A 23,096-nucleotide genomic window follows, 5' to 3' on the forward strand; every position below is an offset into this window, starting at 1 on the left:
CTAATCAATCGAATAAATCTGATCCTAGTTAGATCCCAGCTGATCAAAGTTTGTGCACATAATTCACAAGATACGAAAACTAATAAGAGAGGTTATTTGTCTTCAAATCTTCTTTAATCTTTAATAACCTGCACAACACCACTTGAATCTCTTGTGATCAATCACGCAGAGAGCGGAGTCTGTTAGCAATAGATTATCACAAAATGTCTTTAGATCTAACAACAGTTCTAAAGATCCCGTCGATACTCTGATCTAGTTTGAGTGTATCTTATATCATAAGAGAATATTCTCAAGAATAGACAAACTAGGTGCAATCAAAGTTTAAACAATCGTTAGTCAATCAAAAACTAATAACATTGCAATTATCTAGTTTCCCACCAACGGTACTCGTAGAGCTTCTTGATCCCACATAAGTCTTTAAACGAGCGACCGTAAGAGATTTCACTTAATTAGGATACTTTTCTCTCCGAATAGACGACTCCACCAGAAATAATAAGAAATGAAGTTTGCGTGACTCTTAGGGATAGTTTGCTAGAAATACAAAGTTAGGTATTTATAGACCAAGATGTTTGGACACTAAGAAATTTCCAAAACCGAAGATATTCTCAAGATATGCAATAAATGACAAAACTCGGTTTTCCCAATTCCGATAAATACTTTGTCCACTGTTTCCGAAATCTCTCAATAGAGAATCTCCAATTAGTAAATGCACATTACTAATTTTTATTCTCTAGAGCTATGCATTAATTGCTGGTAATTAAAGCATATAAAACCAAAAACCTTAACTAAAAGATTCTTAATTTATTTCGGTGCAGGATCGCCTTGAGTACCAAGGAATATCTTTGAAAAATAAATGATAAGAGTTGCTGTTCGTGCTCAAAGTATGTTGACGTCTTTTCACTACAAATCCTTATTTCATATTTACATGGATTTGCATTCTTGGAAATACTTGTGATCGGTCACACCAGTCACTAGGATCGGTTACACCAGTTACAAGGATCGGTTCCATCTACACATGATATTACTTGTGATCGGTCACACCAGTTTCCAGGACCGGTTACACCAATTACAAGGATCCATCACACACACTCATGATCGGTCATACCAATTACTAGGATCAGTCACACCAATTACAAGGATTGATCATACCATCACATGGTGAATACTTAGGATCGATTACACTAATTAACAAAACTGGTCATACCAAATCATAAGTCAGGCATTGTGATTAGTTATACCAAGATACATAACCTGAGTTAAGATCGGTTCTACCATTTCACACATATTGGTCATCCAAAGATTTGCAATTTATAGCTGGACCAATAAGCCTATTGATTTCCCTTTCGATTCACGAAACAAGTTCATGAATGTACTTCCTTTAAACAAATGTAAAACATTGTTTCCTAGGATTAAATCTTCACCATAACCCATTCACATAATCATAACAATATATACAGGATTATGTCGATGTTATATCTATGAAGTTCAAAAGATAAGTATTATACTATGTAGTCTAATTCCTTAATACTATGACCATACTATTATGATTATGTCACATCATTAGAGTATTATATAATATATACAACTTCGCAGTTATGTTTTTAATATAGCACGACTTGAAATATATGTTAGGAATGAAACCGTTCAAATCAATATTACGAACCTCAAGTGGAAGGATGACGTCATCATTGTAGTTCTTTATTTCTTCACATTCTTCAAGTCTTCGGAGTAATACTTGCATGTCTCAACATTCCTAGACTTTCCAGTCTAACCTAAACGAAGTTGTCTCTGGTATTTAATCAAGCGACTCTAGATGAGTTTTAATACTAAAATATGACAACCAAACTTGACATACCAATGCTTGGTGAGTTCAACCGAGCTATGCTCTAACAAGATTAGATAACAGTGTGCTGTTGTTGGGCTCAAATAAGATCCCAGCCACATACAAACCTCATACTATAAACACATGAAAATTAATCTGGTATCTTTCAACTTCTGGTAGGACATAAAAGGTTTGAGTAACTTATGGAATAGAAGTCAAACCAATTACTTGTCAAAGTGTTAATGTGTTAACTGTATAAAATTAATAGAAATTTAAGTAAATTCGGACTAATCATAAATTATTCCTTGTACGATGATATAAATATGTTTTTAGAGAGGGTTTGATAATCTACGAACAAATTGCTAAAGAAATAAGAATGAACAATGAAAAAAACATTTCACCTGCTATAGTATGGAATTGTAACAAAAAATTTCTAGAAAAAATCAAAAATATATACGCTTTTAAGTGAATAAGCCTTAAAGTGATGCATTGCATTTAAACCGTGGTAAAGTGACTCAACCATAATTGATAAAATACTGAAAATCCATAGCCATAATAACATATGTAGCGCAAATTGATCAATTATTACTGAAGATTTTCATCAATGCACAGTAATCTCAGTAGAGAAATCAACAAAATTGACATTACATTACACTTCAAAATCTAGTTTGCACTTTTCTTCTCCTATTATTCATTGTTCTGGGACACAAAGTAGTCATTCGGCAAAATAACCAAGCCAAATTCCTACATTAAAATTCATTTTGGACCATGGAAATGTTTGGTCAAAGTTGGCCATTCTCATACTCATTAGTCCAGTCCAGGTACTTTTTGTAGTCGCTTTATTCGTAAGCATCATTTTGTTCTATCCGTTTAGAGTATCCTATCTGAGATTACCGGTCTAGATTAACTCCTAAATCAAGTCGACATACCATTCCCCGTTACTTCTACCGTATTACATTACCTTTTATAAACAAAACAATAATCGTAACCGTTGAAAATGACTTTCTTATTTTGTGATCTTAATAAAGGCAAGGAGATTAGGCAGTTGTATCATGACTGAAATCTACCGTATATATACTAGATCACCGTATCTTCGTTGTTCTCAATCTAGGGTTTCACACAAAACTTTCAACACGCTTTTCCCCCTTCTGCTTCCCCTCTGCAACTAAACCCTAAATTAATTTATTCAATCTTCTCCTGAAACCTAAACCAGAACTCTAGTTTTATCCAATGCAAGCATCAGAGGGCTTAGAAATTGTTCCTGCTCAGTCATGCGCAGAGGTCGTATCAGAAGTTCTACCAAAGGGGGCTGCTTTAGATGTTGAAAGTGCAGAAGATGTAACTGATAAAACATGGGAGATATCATTGTTAGATTCACCTTCGAAGAGTTCTGTTGAGGGTTTATTTGTGTATAAGAATGTTTTTAATTTAATTCCTAAGTCAATTCGAGGTTATGGAGGTTTGAAGACATTGAAATTTTTTGGGAATGAGATAAATTTATTTCCTTCAGAAACTGGGGAATTAGTTGGCTTAGAATGTTTACAAGTGAAGATTTCATCACCCAAGTTATCAGGTTTGCAGTTACAGAAATTGAAAGCTTTGAAGGAGCTTGAGCTGTGCAAAGTGCCCGCGAGGCCTTCGTCGTTTCCGTTATTGAGTGAGATTGCAAATCTTACGGGCTTGACGAAGCTTACAGTTTGTCATTTCAATATCAGGTACTATTTTCTTTTGTTATGGTGATTTTGGTTATTTTTGAAGTTGTTTTGATGGTATTAGGTCATAAAAATGTTAACTTGTACGGTCTTTTCATGTAAAATAAGTGTTATTCTTAGTTAGAATTTTTGGTCATGCTAGTTATGCGAACTAGGCTTTACTCTTTCGAATGTCACAATTTCAACTGAAGGAAATACTGGATAGAGGCTTAAGAGTTCGTCGAAATTCACAATCGAACAGTAAGAAAGCGTGACACTCCAACAATTTTGGATTACAGAGCAATGAGATAAAGTAAACAGCGTAGGCTTTTTTGATCAATTAGAGAAGTTCTGTAAGGTTCACTGTAACTTACCTCATCTCTGGAATAGCTTGCTGGTGCCTTTTGTAGTATATAAAGAAATCAAAAGGCTTAGGTACGGTGTCTAGTTTTTAGAGTTCACTAATTTGTTATTATGATATAGTTGACATAAACTCTGGATCATGTACCGGATGTATAGTTGTTTTGCTGAGGCATCTAACCAGTGGTACATTTAGTTCTAATTGGAGTGTACAGTTGTTTTCACAAACATGTCGTTTTGTGTAACACAGTTGACTCATCCGTAAGTTCCTTAATCAATGCATTTGCCAGCCATTGTATGTTTAAGTTGGTTACTTTTTTGTATTTGACGGGGACAAAGTTCAGCACTTGTATTATTTTATATCATTTATCGATTAATTATTAACTATTCCTTATGTCTAATCAGAAATCAAAAAAATCTATTCAATTTTGTAATGCCTTCATTTAACTTGTACTTTGGAGGTGTAGTAGGCGTGCAGCTATTGGACCATCGTATTTTGATGGGTTTACACTTATATTAACAAAGTTTAAATTGCTGCATATGTCTTATTTCTTCAGATACCTTCCTGGGGAGATTGGTTGTCTTACTAATCTGGAGGATCTAGATCTTTCGTTCAATAAGCTAAAACATTTGCCTAGTGAGATTACTTCTCTAACTTCCCTGCAAACATTGAAGATTGCAAACAACAAACTGGAAGAACTGCCTTCAGATATTTCCCGTCTGCAGATGTTGGAGACTTTGGATGTCTCAAATAATAAGCTGACATCATTGGGATCTTTAAATCTCTACCCCATGCAAAACCTCCGGATATTGAGCCTCCAGGTATTGAATAAAGCTTATAAACTATATTATGGAGCGCATTTGTTAACTTTCTAAACCTTTTAAAATGTCAGGTTAATTTGTGGTTGCTTGTAGGGATTTTTTCTTCCAGTTTCTTCCCTAGCTTTCATTGTTTCAAGTGCGTTAATATTTATCCCTCACTTTCTAATTATTTTGAAGCTAAATTTGATGGTTTGTTTTGCATCCTAGGTTCTAGTGTAACTTGTTGGTGAAAGATATATAATTGCACATCTGTTAGTTTATCTATACGTCTTCTGCACCTTCATGTTCAAATGTTCTAAATCTGACGTGTTTTTTTGTTGCCTTTATTCTTTACTGTTGTTAAGTACAATAAGCTTCTCAATTGTTGTCAAATTCCTTCATGGATATGCTGCAATTTGGAAGGAAACGGCAAAGACATGAGCAACGACGAATTCATTAGCGATTTGATTGAAGTCGATGACGAGGTTCCGACTCAAGAGGTTGAGGGAAGGCATTTGTATAATGGTGAGAGACACTGAAATTTTTATTTTGATTTAATTTTCGATCACCTAATCTATACTGATTTCTGATAAGCGAATTTGATGCCAGGTTCCCATTGTGTATCTAGTGTGTCGTCTGAGGCCTTACCAAAAAATAGATCCTCTGCAGTAAGGAGAAGAGGAAAAGGGTGGAAACGGCGTGATGATCTGCAACAAAGAGCTCGTCAAGATCGTCTGAACAGCATTAGAAAGTGGAGAAATGACGATCACCAGCAGATGAAAGTGGATGTGAAATGCAAAGATTGTAAGCTACCTGCTGTTGCATCGGAGTCCATGTCCGAATCAAGTTCTATTGTAGAGAGTGAGTCCGGCAGTGTGAAATATATTGCTGGAACCACTGAACGGGTAGTTGCTGGCGAGGATGATCATTTTGATTCCAAATGTGAGAAATGCAAGCTACCTGTTGGAGCATCTGAGTCTTTAACCGAGTCAAGTTCCATCGTAGATAGTGCACCTGACTTGGTAAAAGGTCTTGATGATACCGGTGAAGACTATCACCGGCTTTTGGTTGTTCAAGATGAGGATGATAATATCATTGTCGACTCTATTAATAATAATAAAGAGTGTGATTGTGACCACGTCGATCACGAAGAAGTGTCTGCTAGTAACTTTAATAAGACAGGTGAAGAGGATGAATCAACAGAGGATGATAACATCATTGTCGACTCAATTGGTAGTAATAAAGAGTGTGATTGTGACCATAACGGTGAGCCTAAAGAAGTGTCTGCTAGTAAGACAGGTAGGGAGGATGAAGATTCAGCTTCAGAGGTTTCTAAAAATAGTTCAATTTCAAAAAGGCATTCTGATGGGTTTCCTGATAATCCTAAACCGAGCAAATCACGTAGGCCTTTTGATGAATGCTTGAACTTATCAATGAAATACAGCACCGAGTCATATTGCAGCATAAAAGATCGTCTACCTGATGGATTCTATGATGCAGGACGTGATCGTCCTTTTAGGTCATTACAAAACTATGAGCATCATGTTTGTCTCAGCTCACGCGAAGTAATTCTTCTTGATAGGTTAGTTTTTGTATGTTGCACATTTATTGTTGGAAGTTTCGATCTAGTGTCTATGCTATAAGTTATGACTTTCGTTGCATTAATTTGCTGAATTTTTTGTGACTTCCAGAAACAGGGACGAGGAGTTGGATGTGATTGTGAAGTCTGCCAATGCTTTGCTGTCTCCATCGAAGCAGCCAAATGGTGCCGTTGATAACTTGCAGAGAGCATCACTTCTTGCTTTATTGGTTTCAGATTGGTTTGGAGGCATTGACAGAAGTAATCTTATAAGAATGACAAGAAGATCTGCTTCTGGTGTTAATTATAACCAAAAGCCGTTTGTTTGCACTTGCCCAACTGGAAATAGTGAGAATGCTGAAACCTCTTCTAAACAGAGTACATGTGCTGCGGAAACTTTTAACTTCACTGAACTTTGTGAGAAATCTTTGCAAACTATCAAGCAAGCACGCAATTCAAGTGTTGTCCCGATTGGGGCTTTGCGCTGGGGTGTATGTAGACACAGAGCAGTGCTGATGAAGGTAAGTCTTGCAGTTATATTCGACTTACTCTATCAACTCTCAACTAATGGTTACCAATCATTCCCTACATCTCGCCTAACCCTTTTGCAATTTTGACTAAGATGCTGACTGATATTCATACACTTTCAGTATTTATGTGATCGAGTGGATCCACCCATTCCTTGCGAGCTCGTGCGGGGGTATCTCGACTTCATGCCACATGCCTGGAACACCGTTCTTGTCAGGAGGGATGACTCGTGGGTGCGGATGGTTGTGGATGCATGTTGTCCAATTGATATAAGAGTAGAAACTGATCCAGAATTCTTTTGTAGGTCGGTAATTTTTTTCTTCCACTGATCTCTTTACTAATTTCGATTATATAATCCCATTCAAGTTTCAGTTCTGGAGATGAAATATTTTTTTCTGTTTCTGTTTGCTGGTTTGGACATTGTTTACTTCCAACAATTGTCTTTAGCACTGTATGCATTTTTCTTGAGTTTTTTATGTTATCTATCTTAGAAACTAGTTGTTGATGTTTGACTAATTTTGTATTATCCTTATGTGGTTGGTCTTGTGGTGTACACATCATTCCTGTAATAGTTATATTTATAGCAAATTATGTTGTACTGTGATGGTGCTTATGTATTTAAATTTTGTTTTAAGCATTCCCTTACAAGATGACACATGGGCAGTTACAAACCAAAAAAGGCAAATATCTAAATGGCTGTAGGAAAAAGTTATTTTTGGTTGCCTTAACTTACTTTTGTACTCCATTGTCTCCATTGTATATGATTTGCATCTGTGTGCTGAAATATGGTATCATTGTCTTGGATTTGCATCTGTTTGCCTTAACTTACTTTCTTGTGGTACTCTGAGATTCGTCTGACTTATTAGCTTGCTGTTGTAGGTATATTCCCATGCGTAGGATTGATTTTTCTCTGTCAAGTGAAGATATCACAATCTCAGATTACTCCTTCCCTTCCATATCATTTTCCGATGAAGTCAAACAAGTGGCATTGAGTTCTCTTGTCCGCTGCAAATTAGGATCTGTTCAAGCTGTGGCAAAGGTGTGATTTGTTTCTCTGTTTGTAATTTCGAACCATCACCCACTGTCACTTTTAACATCTTTACACTCATTTTACTGCATGTGGTCAATTTGGAAAGTCAACTAATGTCATAATTTATGACCTTTTATTGTATTGCTTGATTTAATCTGTTTTGTTACGATTGTGTTAATCGTTAGTGTTGAGTTAGTCAGGCGTGCTGACTGAGCTATTGGGTTGTTACAGGTACGGACTTTAGATACATGTGGTGCCACAGTTGAGGAAATAAAAAACTTTGAGTATACTTGTTTAGGCGAAGTAAGAATGTTATGTGCTTTGAAGAAACACCCATGTATCATAGACATTTATGGGCATCAGATCTGGTCTGAGTGGGTTCAGTCAGCAGATGGAAATGAAAAGCAGCGTTTATTGAAATCTGCAATTGTGATGGAATACTTTGAAGGGGGTTCTCTGAAGGTAATTATGCTTAAATTTAGCTTTTTATAGGTTTCTACATATTTTTGTTTGCACATTTGCACTCAATCTCTTATTCCTTTGCATTTCAGAGTTATTTAGAGAAGCTTTCAAAAAATGGTGAAAGTCGTGTTGCGGTGGAGTGGACGCTATCTATTGCTAGGGATGTTGCTTGTGCATTGGCGGAGTTGCACGCGAAGCACATCATTCATCGGGACATAAAAAGTGAAAACATTCTGATTGACGTGGATAGATCAACAGCTGATGGAAGGGTGCCTCTTATCAAACTTTGTGACTTTGATAGAGCAGTTCCTCTACGGTCTTCGTTACACACATGTTGCATCGCGCATGTGGGAATACCTCAACCTAATATTTGTGTTGGGACACCTCGTTGGATGGCTCCGGAGGTGCTACAGGCAATGCACATAAGGAGTATGTACGGGCTGGTGAGTGTCTTATTATGCTGTAAATTTTCATCTTTGGATCAAAACTAATGTTGGTTATCATTCTCGAATAGGCCTTCTCCATGGGAATCTTCTCATGTTTTTCTGGCTTCATGTTCTTTGTTTTGCAGGAGGTTGATATATGGTCATATGGGTGCCTGCTCTTGGAATTACTTACCCTGAACATTCCATATGCAGGTTTATCAGAGTCGAGAATCCATTATCTACTTCAGGTGCGTGTCAAATTTCGTTCTTCCTCGGTTCTTTATCTTTTTCCCTTTCCCTTTGTGTTGATATGGGTAAAGCGTCTGTTAATGGAGAGAAGTGAGCACTGTAAAAGTCAAATTATAGAAATAAGGATACTAATCAAGAAACCTGAAATTAATAATATCAAATTTCAAACGTGTTGCAACTCTAACTTGAATTTGTGGAATTTAAGGTAATTAATGGCTGTGTTTGACTGATGCAGATGGGTTGTCGGCCGCACCTTACAGATGAATTGGAGGGTTTGTCATCATCAGATGAGCTTGAGATGGATAGGTCATCATTGGAAATAAAGGCTGAAGGAGGGATAAAAGCTGAAGTAGACTCTTTGAAATTCCTCGTTAACTTATTTCATCAGTGTACGCGACGAAATCCTAAGGAGCGTCCAACAGCTAGTTGCATCTACAAAATGTTGCAAGCTCAAACAGCGTCTTTTGTCAGATCTGAGAAGTAAAAAGAAAAAAGCAATGACAGTATTTAGAATCACAACACACCTGCTCCCAATTCAAGAACCTTGTCACTTTTGACGCCACCCTCGTCTGGAACCCACTAGCTCTGGCACCTTCGGCACCAGCACCAGCACCAGCACCAGCACCAGATCCAGCATCTCAACTGAACTACACACACCATCAGCTGCTCTAGGTTCGATTCATCCCCATCCCCAGAACCTCGCAATCTTGCACCATCCTCTGCTTGACTTGAGATGACAGTTTGCGCAGATGTAAATCCTATTCAATAATACCAACTGTCTTGTTCCCCTTCCCTTTAATTTATTCACTCAAAATTTTGTAGCTTTTAATTTTAGGGTGTCAGCAATGTATATCTATTGCTCCCCGTGTTAGTCACAAGTTAGGTTAGTTTCCACCGTCTTTGTAAGAACAGTAGTCATGTATTGTAAACTAAAAACTATATAAGCTTTTATACAGAGTAATTTTTATCTGGGAAGAGTTAGGGGAGTCTTAAATGTACTAGTTTTACCTACCAGGTTAATTATATCGGATACGGAGGAAATTTTCCTGTAATAAGTTGCTGTAATTTTTACTTTATTTGATGCAAATCGTTGCTTCAATATTGTGGTTACAAGGAAAGCGTCTTAAAAATTCTATATGTGCAGTCTGAAAATTGTTTACAATTTTGCATCATGTGCGAGAAGCACAAAGATAACTGAATTTAGAGAGAGAAGACATTTGTCTCCATTTGGTCGAGTGATTCTCACCCGAAGATAAAGCTGTTCTGAGATGGAAGTTTTTAACTTACCCAAACACAATATGAAACATACACATGACAACCAGCAGAAGGATAACCTTTCTTGGTAAGCAAAACAGAAAGATGAACCTTTTTTTGGTAAACAGAGAGTTAAGGTTGGAGCTCAAAGATCAGTCGGAGAGCAGGTCTAGGTCCAGAGTCCTGTAGGGGCTAGTATATAGAGGACCCTAGGATGAACCCCACCCATCCTTTCCCCGCGGGGCCTTCCGCACTTTTTACAGACATGAGATTGTGTGACTGCAAGTGGAGTATATACGTCAACGAGGAATCCCTCCTATGGAGGTTACCCATAAAAGAACATAAAAGAGTCATTAGAAAATTTTATTTCAAATGTGCCAAGTATGTGTATGGGACGTGCTGGGACTCACGCCACTTTGCAAGCTACTTGACTGGGGTATATCCAGATATACTTCGAAACCTAATCCTCGATCAAGATGCTAAAAGCTTTAGGATGAATGCTGTAATTTAAGATAAATCACTGGTTGGGTCACCATGCCCATTCACATTCTATCGCTCTTGGATAATAATTTGTAAAAGGAATTAATGCATCCAAGGCAAGAACAAGGGAGCCAGCTAGGAGGAGGGAGGGAGGGGGGTAGTGGGACAGAGAGATGAATGGTCCCCACTGTTCTCTGACTCTTACTCTCCTCAGTCTCAACTCTCTCTATTATACATATAATATATAGTTGTTGGACCACCCTACTATGAAACACCACCACGCCCTAGCTAGCTAGCTCAATGAGATGCCAGATCTCTCTCTCTCTATCTCTCTCTCTATCTGTCTCTAACTGAAACTAATACTCCTCCTTCCCATCTATTTTTCATGAAAAGTGTCATTCAGTCACTGTGACCAACTTCTCTCGCATGTTACATTTTCACTACCTTTAAGGTAAAACTTATATTTATTTTTTGCCCCCACTCCCAGCTAGAATAACCAAGTATTCTTCGGATTCCAGTTCCCATTAAACTTGAGATCATTCGCAAACACAAATGTATGTCTAGTTTGATTAACTTGTAACGGGCATTTCCTCTTCGATCAATTAGAGTGTTTTTTTTTTTAACTGACTTTCATGCCATTTCCCAGCATTAACTTATTCCAAAATTTATAGAAATGTGAAGGTTGTAAGTTGTAACATGTCGAGCAATAAAGCAATGTGAAGTGAACCTTACATGTTAAAGATTTTCATTTTTCCACTACTTGCCTCTCCCTCCTAATTTTTCCTTTTAAATCTGCTCTGCTGCCTGCAAGCTCGCTAGGCAAAGAAAGAAAAATCCCATGCACTCTGGTGTTGACGAGTTTCAGACTCATATCATCGTTCATTTCACCCTAATTAAACAAATAGACCGTTCATTTTGTAGAAGGAAAACCATATACTATCTAGAACATCCTTTTTGGGGAATGTTATGTTATCACTTGGGTTTAACCCCGTATGCCCTTTACATCCATATGTGAAGGGTCGTTCGGATTTTCTTCTTGTTTCGAATATCTTTTTGTTGTGGGTTCGGTCTTCTTCTCCTTCGTCATGCCAAACGATGCATAGGTTGAGCCTCCCTAGCTGTTTATTTGATACCCTATGTGCCGTGTCTGAAACAAAGGGAGAATGGAAAGTTAGGCTAGATAACAAGCTAGTATTCCAAGTTAGGCTTTATTTGCGAAACAAAATATAGTAAAAAACTAACAATTGTGAGGAGATTATTCCCTCAACTTAGCAAATCAAATCTCAAAAGCTTAATTTCATGCATATAATCTAAGAATACCTTGATTATGCAGGTCAATTTCTTAAAAGAACCTTTATGCATGTCGATTACACATTGCTGAAAAATTCCATCTCCCCTGATTCCATCTATATATAAACATATAATTACGAATAATGGGAAATGAAAGCCTCAACTCCTAGGGAGATTATTCCACATGATCGAACAAAACAAATAGCACCATAAGTTGTTTAATACGCGTGTAAAACGCACAGGTAAAACCTTAACACCACACATTAAAATGTGTGTTTGTATGTAGTGCGTACTGTGCCAGAGACTAAACGTGCAACATTCCTAATAGGGGTACCAAATTAAGTGTGAGTGTATAATAAGATAAAACAGATTTTCGTATAGGACAAAACAGTTTTCCCCCTGATTTGATACATCCCCACTAAACCTGGCATCCACATTAGCAGACTTGTAAAGGTGTGATGTGAAGTGATGTGCTTGTTTAGTCAATAGCTTAACACAACATTATTGTATAAGGACTCAGTGCATGAATAACAATATTGTCCTAATGGCACTTTATGTTTTCGGAAATTGGGTCAATTGCCCAAATATTTTTAAAACACGGTTTTAATGGACGAGTAAAAATTAGTATGGGTGAAATAGACACAAAAAAAATAGCAAGAATGAATGTGGATTCATCCTGACTTAAACTAAAAAAATAGCGAGGGTGAAACTTGATGCATCCTGATATAAATTAAAAATAAGAAAAAATATTTGAAAATGGGTAGGATGAACCTGTTTACATCCTGGCTATTTTTACATTCTCGTCCATTTAAACAGTATCAAATTTTACATGTCTTTTTTACTCAGAAATTATCGTTATTGGGTTAATTGACCACTTTTATGTTATGCTTTCTAAATAAATATTTGTAGAATGAGAAATCTAATAAAAATTCGAGATAATTATACTCATTCCATCTCATTTTAGTCGATGGTTATGGAATTTATAGTGTCGCACAACACAAACACATCATGCGACACAGTACAAACGGCCAAGCCATACGCTCCTTTATCTGATGGTCCAATCATCTACGGATGCTATCACAAAACTTCATAAGAAAGTATCTCCAGAAATAAATTTAGGTCTCAATAGAATAATTAATGTTTTTCTACCACTCACAAATTTTATGTTGTGTGCATATTGAAAATTATGATCAAGTCTGGGACTGACACACTATATATATCTACCTATATTTATTGGGAAGTGGGAGCAGTTTTGATGCCAAATAAACGGGAACGAAGCAAAGATTTTTAGGTTTGGGGTGTAAAAATTTGGCTTGGGGTTTTTTTAAGGGTACAAACAAACAAAATTAGGCTTGGAAATAGTCTAATATTTTTGTTGGGCCAAATTTAAACTTTGGAGCCATCCGGGAGGGTATGCCCCTGCAATGGCCTGGCTGTGTCCGTGCAAATAAGATTCCCAAGCAAACCACAACCCAAATGTATACCGACCGTGGAGTCTGCCACTTGTATCCGACTTGCTTACCGGATGTTTATGCTTTCATCGCTCATTTTTTCCTCTCCAATTTTTTTTCTTTTTTTAGGTTTATGGTACAAAATTAACTTAAGTAAAATATAGCACCATGCATTGAATCCTACTTTACAACCAATAATACAGTACTTGGAGATTGTTAGGTCAAATAATTTTGGGATGTTATCTTTTATATTTCTTCTTTTGATTGTAACCTTGAAAAGAGCTAATTAGGAAACTATATCCAAGTTGAAAATGGTCCCATGGGAGAGAGAGATGATCATGGTAATAAAGGTCCCCCACAACATCAAAAGTTCCTGTAAATAATCTCTGGAAAAATTTAACCTAGTCTGTTTTCATTGAGGTAGTGGGTAGTATGACAATATTAAAAATTACTGTATGAATTTGTTTTCATTTTTGAGAGAAATGATCAGTTGATGAAGACTTGTTTTCAGGGGACCATTACTTTCTTTTTATTGTTTACTACTCCTTAAAATAATAACCAGAATTACTATATACTCCCTTAACATCATCCCCTCTATATAAATATATGCCTCATCACTTCACTTTTTCTCAATTCAAACTAGCTAGAAAGAAGCTGGTTTTAGGAAGGTTTTCATTTTCATGGAGAATTGCAAACCCTAGCTGAGTTTTCTGGATTAGCTAGATACATACTATATAGTGGTGGTGGTAGTGCAACACTAGCAGTTGAAGCTGCCAGCATGATCTAAACTACTCTACAAGAAGAGGAGATCAGATCATGCGTGCAGTTTCACCCGCTGTTGGCCGCACAAAATCGATCCGAAACCTAAGCAAGAAAACAACAACCTAATTATCACGCACATATATACACCTCCCTCCACAAGTACATGTTTTCATTCAGAAAACTTGTAAAATCAGATTTATTTATTACGTTTTAGCCAGTTGCTGCAGATTCTATTAGTTTTCTTGTGTTCTTATTTAATTGTTTCTAACTTTGCTTAACTATTAGTTTTCTTGTGTGTTCTTATTTGATTGTTTGTTGTTCTGGTTGGCTGATCCTTCCACCAAGTGATGGGTGTTTTCAGTTATTGTAGTATATTGCTACCTGAATAACAGAAGAATTTCATTTATGAGACCTATTGTTAATTAGGGTTCAAAGAGTCCATAGCTCTTTTTTTTGACATCCAAATTTGTAACAAAAAAAAAAAGTGCTTGTTCGTTTCTTTAGTCTGCTTAGATCAGGTTTCCTTTAAACTGACCTTTAATTCTAGGGTTTAATGAAAGTTTCTTTAGTCTGTTTAGATCAAGTTTCTTTAAAACTAACCTTTAATTCTAGGGTTTAACGAAAGGTAAATGTATTTATTTTTTTGAAACCCGAAGAAAAGCAGTATATTTAGGGTTAAGATGGAAGAGACAACTGTTTCATTGAAACCCTAAAACTGTATCAAGTCTGACTATCTAAAGCAAAAGGCATTATCTCTGTCATATGTCTCCTCTGCTGTGTAAGCTAGCCTGATTAGTGCCAGACTAGGTAGGTTCCTTCATGATAAGGTCCGTACAGATCTGTTGGCACTGTGGCCAACACGAGCAGAAAATGCAGCAGTTTGTTTAACATCGAAGGTTTGCAAATATCATGAAAAAGAGAGATGGCATTGCATTGACAGTTGAGCTTGCCGGTTTGTTCAAAAGTGCTTTGGTGCATGCGGCATTGTTTCAGACTCTAATTAAACATCTCTTTTGCAGTATGGGTTGAGCAAGAAAAAGAAATTCTATGTGGGAGAGCAAGGTCAATTTCAAGCAGGCCGCTTCTTTAACTTTACGTATGGAAAAAATGAAGTACCAGATGTAAATCTGGAACTATGTTTTAAATAATTTCAAGTTATAGATTGCCTGAGGCTTTTTAGTTCATAGAGCAAAGAATGAAGAATTCGTAATCCAGAAAATTAAAAATGGAATAGGTGGTGGTTTTGAATTTCGATCAAGAAACTTCTCATGCTCTTTCACGTTCTTTATTGTTAACTTTTTATAACCTTTCCTGTAATGAAAAAAGAGAATGGAAGAAAACACTAATTCATCAATTAGCTTTAAGAAAAGACCTGCCAACTTGAACTAAATTTATTCGCCTAGTCCTAGACATCCAAGTCCGGCGTTACAAAAGAAGCACACACAAACTCTCTGAAATACTTTTTAAGTATAGGTGTTTGCTTTTGCGGCGTTGTCACCGTATAATGGCTTTTCACTACTGCAGAATGTGAATTCATTATTCATCTTATATATAGATAATTAAGCCACTGAAATCACTCTAAGACCCTAACAAATGTGCAACTTTGAGTAGTACATGCATATTAGACATAACTAGCATTCATATGATAAAAGAGTGAATCTTAATGGGTCCAGGGAGATATCAAATAAATTGTAGTTGTCCACTTTTTAGAAATTAAAACTGAAGAATCAAAAAGTTTTAGGGTTCGTTAACCGTTTATGGTCATGGATGCAGTCAGCATTGATAACAAAACAAATTGCCAGAGTAGCTTTTTTGTTGGTAATTATTGAAAATAAATTCTCAAGAAAAACACATTCTTGCTTTCGTTGTACCTTGGGATTACAGAGGAGATTGCTTTTGATTGTTGCGTTCATAAAAATTCAGACTTGGTTTCTCTCGGTTGGATTTGGTGTTAAAATATATGCATAACACGCAAAACCCCTGTTAGATTAACTTGAATCTTCGGGGATAATCACACTTACTTGCGTTTGATGCTCCTGGCTAGACACATTTGATGCCCCTGGCTAGCACACTATACTGTATAAATAAGCGTTTGGATACTCTATTCCTCGTCTATTTTCTCTTTACATTTTTTCTTTTTGATCGGCTTATTTTCTTTTTACACTGTTTTTAATTAATGCTATGCAACGACTAATGCGAATGCCATGGCAACTGTAAAACGAAACTAATGCAGTACAGCAGGAGTGATTGCAATGTATTATTCCACGCACGGTTATTTGAAAATAATTGAAGAAATTTTGATCAAGCAGTCAAAGCGAAAACAATAAGTGTACTGGAAGGGTAAAAGCTGATACTGACATTATCTTAGAAGAAATATCTCACCAATTTTAATTTGGTAGCTTTATCAGGGGCATTAATAAAAAAATTTGATGGAGATAATTGCCAACTACATCCCTAATCAATATTGCCAATTCATTGTTTCTATCACTCACTAAATGTAAGCTAATCATGAGACTGAAAATTGCTCATTAATTATCAGAGAATCAACTCAACGTACATGGCATGGTTACCTATTCTGTATACATGTTCTTCTGATTTTGGAGTGCTAACACCATGGCGAGGAACAATGTGTGCTGGCACATTGTTAAAATAATACGACTTTGCACAAATGTTTATTTGGTTTAGTTGTATGATTCTTGCTTAAGGTGTGGAAGTTCTCGAAGTGGCCGTAATTGTTTTTTTCCTATAATAGCTTGGTTAAAAATTAAGATGGAAGAGCCATTTTTGTATAATATAGCACATCATAAGCTAGGAAGAGCTTTCCAGAGAAATGCCAATTCTAGTACGGAAGAGGACAGTTTGGGCCACTTTAGGTGTAGCCGTGTAGGGTCTGTATATTCTATTTAAGTTGCGTAGCCCACAACCTTTTTGTGCACTGCTACACACTCATGTACGCATTACCTAAGAAGCCAAAAAGTTCAATCAGTCATGAGCATGCGCACGTAAGGGAGATATCGACAGTTCCACTTGGTGTTGTATGATAAATAAATGGGACACAATTTGTGTACCTATACTGCATTTCTAATCATGTGTACATGTGCTACACACGTAAAGCTTAGAAATATTTGTTGGAGAAGATGTCAGCTTAACAATGCATAATCTGAATTGGACGTCAAACAAAATGTCTTTGAGAAAAAGTTGTCTTCTTAAGAATTATATATTTTGTTGGAGATTAAGTTCAAATCTAATGAATCGAAGTACTCCCACCCGTTAGGAAGGCTTCCCATAGTCCACAACGAGGTTTTCACTTGCATTTTCTGTTCGGGAATCAACACTTCGTTTTAGATCTGTTCAACAAATAGAAATTCATTTGCCAGGCACCTGAGGTTTGGAAAATCCTCTGGGCCTCTTGCTTTACAATAAAGTGATCTGCAAAACTGAAAGTATCCTTGAATTACTCCAGAAAATAATTGTTCAAATTGATTTCCCTTTTCTGACTGAAAATGACTATTTAGTTTCAACTTTCAACTGCTTTTCTTCCTAGGACCCCTGACACCCCTGACACATCGGGTTTGCTTGATATGCCCCTCTCACATTTTTTAGATATGAAATACATTTACTTATGTTTAAGATTGGTTTTCATGCAAAAGTGAACAATTGGGTCCATAGCTCAGTGGTAGAGCATTTGACTGCAGATCAAGAGGTCACCGGTTCGAACCCGGTTGGGCCCTCTTTAAATATTTTTTTGTTTTTTGTTGTCAATAGAAAAGGCCAATGTTATTTTTGTCAATAGAAAAGGCCTGTTTTTTTTGTCAATAGAAAAGGCCAATGTTCGAACCTGGTTGGCCCACTCTAACTTTTGTCTTTGCTTTTTGTCCATAGAAAAGCCCAACCTAAATGTGAATGGCTTAGGTTTAGATGCTTCGACAACCTGCGTTCCTATTCTGCATCATTATTGTTTTTCTAATGAACTTTTCTGTAACTATTTTTATACTTATATTTTTTAGTTCACAAATTACAACTAAAATATACTCCCTCTGTTCTTTTTTAATAGGCCAGTTTCTATAAATAAAAGTTTCAAAAAAATAGACCAGTTTTCTAATTGGGAAAGTCAAATGTTACTTTAATTTTTTGGGACCACTTTTCTCTTAACTTCTTTTGATGACAAGTATCATGTGGACCATTTCACTTTACTTCTTTTGATGACAAGTGTCACGGGGACCATTTCACTTCACTTCTTTTATTGACAAGTGTCATGAGGACCACTTTCAATAATTAATTCTCTTAATTTCCTTAAATTTCTCTAAAAACAAAACTGGCCTATTAAAAAGAAACGGAAGGAGTAACAATTTTGAATTCCATTCAAACAAATTTTATTATTCTCTCTCCTGAAATAAGTGAGCTCTCTATCTGAATAGAGGGAGATATTTTCGACGTCCGAAAATAAACAAATTTCGATGATTAAATTTCAACCTAAGAGATGTAATTAAAAAAAACAAAAAGGACTCCGGTTTAGATTCTTTTCTTTCGTTTTCATCAATCAGGCGATCTGGACATTATCTCAGTGATGATGTGATGATGCTAGACCCTGAGATACTCAATCCCCAAACTATTGGTGAAAACCCCATTGTTTCAAAATATAAAACAACGATTTCTTTTGTTGGTATAGTTCAGAACCTTGATTTTAGTGCCTCGCAATTTCCAAAACCCCGCATAAAAGAAAGTAGATGAATATAAGAAGGGTGCTGAAGATTGTAAGAATAGTTTGCTTGGTCATATGGTTTTACCTAAGGGTACAATACCGTTAACAACTGATGATGTTAAAATTAAGCTTCGTTCTCTTAGTTTGATCAACTGGCATTGTGTGGAGTATTGTTATTATAGAAAAGGGATTCTTTTATTTTCTAATCAACTCTTTTATATCATCACTGAGATAATGTCCAATAGTTTTCCTATTAAGTTGAATCAGCCGGTTCAACTTAATAGAAGCTAGATATCATCCATTTTCAGATATAGATTCCAGATTTTAATCCCAATACCTAACAACAATCTTTAACGTAGGTATGGGTTCGTATTTCTGTTATTACTCTCGAATATTGAAGAGTGAAAACACTTTTCGAAATCGTAAGTGTAGTTGGAACTCATTTGCTGGTAAATAATGCAATAATTAGGAAAACCTATGGTCACTTTGCAATGGTTCAGGTTGAAAGTAATTTATCCGAGCACTTGCATGATAGAGTCTTGGTGGAATGATAAGGATGTGCTTTCATGGAATATTTTACATATGAAAATTAAACTCCTTGCATATTTCCAACATTGTATGACAATTGAGTATGCTCTTTGCGAGTGCAAACGCAAAAATCTCGTCACAAGCTCAGCATCGAATGACAAAGATCAAAAGAAGCAAAAGATGAATAAGGTTACTCAATAATACATTATGAATAATCAAGGTTCAAAGCAACAAACTTTAAATGGTAGTATGACTCATCCATGCGATATTTAGAACACTATAATTATTGCCTCAGAACCAGCAGTGGATCAAAATAATGATGATGATGGTGTTCTTCACGAAGTTAGCTAAGTGGAATCGATTTTGGAAAAATCTGGTAAAATCTTTGAGCAACAAGAGGGAAATAAACCTTTTTCTGGTAATCTTTTAGATGGTGTGAGTTTACACTCAGCTTCAGATGATAAAAGAGACAATGATACTTTTTGGAATACTGCAAGTTCCGGTCTCGCTGAGAAGATTTATATGAGAAGGAATATGAGATTTATTCACAAAAAATCAAGACATAGAATTAATGGATCTCCTCTCGGAAGTTAAACATGGATGCATGTGACACGAATGGTGTTAGAGCACTGCTCGGTCGAACTCGCAAGCATTGCTATCTCAAGCTTGTTTGTCAAGTTTAGCTGTCAAAATTATAAGTCTTGATTTCTAGTCTACTTATAGCTAAGTCTCGGATTAGGATACTAAGTGTAGTTGAGCATTAAACTTCACGGCTTTCATCGATTGAAGACGAAGAACTAATAAGGGGAGCTTGTAGAACTTCATCAACAAAAGGTATGTGAAGACTTGAACTCGTCTATCACTCAAAAGTCTATCTACTCTGTCTCCTATTTGAGACAAAAGTCGTATAGATATATAGACTTTGATTATACACATTTGATATTTCGAGCTGAGTTTAACTCGCTTACATATTTCTCGAAATATGTGTTGGTAATCTTTCGCTTTAAACAAGTTCATCTTATATTCTTGACGAAAGTCAAAAGATGATCATGTGGAAATCGCCTGGTAACATCTTACATGATTTGTGTGAGACAGTCATTTGATGTAGACTCAGAATGTTTCGTATTGATCACTCGATCACTTGAAAATTTCTTTGAAGCTAATAGTTTGTGTGAGACAGCTATTTTCGTCTTCTAAGAATGCTTCAATGATTGAAATAGAAGTTTAGAACAATTAACCATGATTGGATATAACACAGTATGCGTACTTGTATGCTAAACTGTTGCATGTTATTCCAAGTCCGGAAAGTATAATATACATACCCGTATGCGTACTGGTTGGTTAATGAATGTTCGGGAACTTAGTATGCATACTCGTGCGCGTACTGGCGTAAAGTTCATGTCCGGAAATTCAACTGAGTTTGGAGGTATGCGTACCCGTTCTCATACTGGTGAACCCAAACTTAGTCTGGCCACTTAGGTATGCATACCCGTTTGCATACTTGAGTAGGTTATGTTCTAAAATCGATTTGTTCATGAACTAATACATTTATATATTAAGGAATGAAATCTTTTGCAAACCGTGGCTATAATGTTCATGAATTGATTCGAGTGAATCAAAATCGATTTTGCTTCAATTGTGTCTTGTATATGCCACAATACCTCAAGTGTAAAGGTTTTGGTCATTTTGCTAATGAGTTTCCAAATCGTTAAAAATACACTGGGAACAAAGGTCTTGCTGCAACTCTTGATGAGATGTCTGATCACTATGAGTCAAATGAAGATGAAAACCCAAGTGTTGCACTCCTTAGTGAAAATATTGATTTTGATAATTGTAGCAATACGTACATCAATCTTGATATTCTTCTTAGAAAAACTTCGTCAACCACATTGGAGGATAAAATGGATTTTTCCCTGACTATTGAAAATACTATTTCACATGTTTCAGGTACCACATGTTGTTTAGCAGCATGCTCAGCTATGGTTTCTGAACCGTCCTCCATATTGACATGTTCTTATTGTATTTTTACTGTTCATAAACTCTCTATGTGTTACAAGTACAAACATAAAATAAGATATGTCAATCAACTTCAACGAAGAGCAAATCGACTAGCAAACAAGCTCAAAGAAGTTAATTTCCAAAGAAAATATTAGACCACTAGAGAAAGAAATAAGGTCTAAACAATCTGTGAAACATGGTTCTAAGAATTCCAGTTCAAGAAGGTTATGGTGGACAAATTATTGTTCACCCCAACACAACTTAATTGTGTTGTTGGTGTTTCTTGTCTCAAGTAGCTGGTTCAGAAGAGACAAGAAATTGCACACTTCAGGCTTTAGATTTTTTTTTTTGTTTTGTTTCTTTTTGGTTTCGTTTTTCGCCTGTTTGGAATTTTTCCATCTTTTCATATCTAATTGATATTGAAAGGGGTTTCCCTCTCCGATCAATAAAAGAAGGGTTAAAATCAACAATTCTGCCTTCTTTAGAGTTGTTGATGGTGGATTTTTGACAAGGGATAAAATCGTAAAATCATGATACTGCATGTTTCTAACCCGGTTTCAGGAATGCATGTGACGGTTCATATTTTATGATCCGTGAACCGTTTCACGATCTCTGGATGAGCTAACATTCCTCTCAGATCTATGATGAATATGTTTCGAAAGGCCTCTCAACTGAGCGTTCAATGCTTCACACATTTCATCATCACCTCTACATAAAGTCTTAATGATTGGGTGGTTCTCTAGACATAATGTCTGTTAGAGAGCTTAACGCCTTCAGAACGTCACGTTGCACGTTGTTCCCTGACTACGTAGAGAGACCGTGTATATAATCTTGATGATTTGGTGGTTCCTTATACATAATGTCTATTCAAGAGCTTAACGCCTTCAGGACGTCACGCTGCACGTTGTTCCCTGACTATACACCCCCTCAGAACGAGTATGATGCTTCAATTATCTCATATCTCTGCAAATAGATTAATTCTAGCGTGTCATTCATCATCTGAATTCCTAGAAAGTAATCTATTCTATCTCATTACTACATTCCACGGCTGATCCTCCACTGGATTCCATGGATTAGTAATAGATAACCACTTTATCTCATTACAGTAGAAACTCTATAAATTAATGTTGTCGGGACCATCAAAATTTATTAATTAAGCGAGATATTAATTAACCGATAAATTAATACTTATTAATTTATAGATAAATTTCATATCAAATAATTAGTTTCTATACAAATAAGATACCATATCATATCTTTTATATTTCCTATATAAATACAATATCAGTATCAAATTATATTTTTATAAACATAATATCCAATCATATTTTTAATTTCTTATATAAACACAATATCAATATCAAATCATATTTTTTTATAAACACAATATCAAATCATATTTTCTAAATAAATTTTTATATAAAAAAAATCATATAGAAATACAATATGAAATCATACTGCTAACAAATAAAAAATTATTTTATATAAATACAATATGAAATCATACCACTAACACAAACAAATCATACACACAAATATGGCTTCTCATCTTAAAGGTGTTAAAAATCAACAATGACCGATGAAATTCATGGAGCATTATTCAAGCACAAGAAGGATAATCCAACAACACCAAAAATTCTTGCAATGATAAGAAAAGTTAGAGATGAAATTCAATGCGATATTG

The 23,096-nt window shown here is 35.9% G+C and overlaps 1 protein-coding gene and 1 non-coding gene across 2 annotated transcripts; both read left to right on the forward strand.

The window, feature by feature from the left end:
• The first annotated feature begins 2,908 nt into the window (after positions 1–2,908).
• On the forward strand, positions 2,909–10,060 carry LOC113347177. Its single transcript, XM_026590779.1, has 11 exons — positions 2,909–3,537; positions 4,431–4,695; positions 5,040–5,199; positions 5,284–6,256; positions 6,366–6,774; positions 6,904–7,085; positions 7,661–7,820; positions 8,043–8,273; positions 8,363–8,716; positions 8,845–8,946; positions 9,183–10,060. The coding sequence occupies exons 1-11, from the start codon at positions 3,053–3,055 to the stop codon at positions 9,429–9,431; spliced, it is 3,570 nt and encodes a 1,189-aa protein (XP_026446564.1). The 5' UTR covers positions 2,909–3,052; the 3' UTR covers positions 9,432–10,060.
• Positions 10,061–17,843: 7,783 nt separating this feature from the next.
• TRNAC-GCA lies at positions 17,844–17,915 on the forward strand. The gene has a single exon. It is a non-coding gene; the product is annotated as a tRNA-Cys (tRNA).
• The last annotated feature ends 5,181 nt before the right edge of the window (positions 17,916–23,096 follow it).

The sequence above is a fragment of the Papaver somniferum genome, chromosome 2, assembly GCF_003573695.1.
Source record: "Papaver somniferum cultivar HN1 chromosome 2, ASM357369v1, whole genome shotgun sequence".
Taxonomy (NCBI): domain Eukaryota; kingdom Viridiplantae; phylum Streptophyta; class Magnoliopsida; order Ranunculales; family Papaveraceae; genus Papaver; species Papaver somniferum.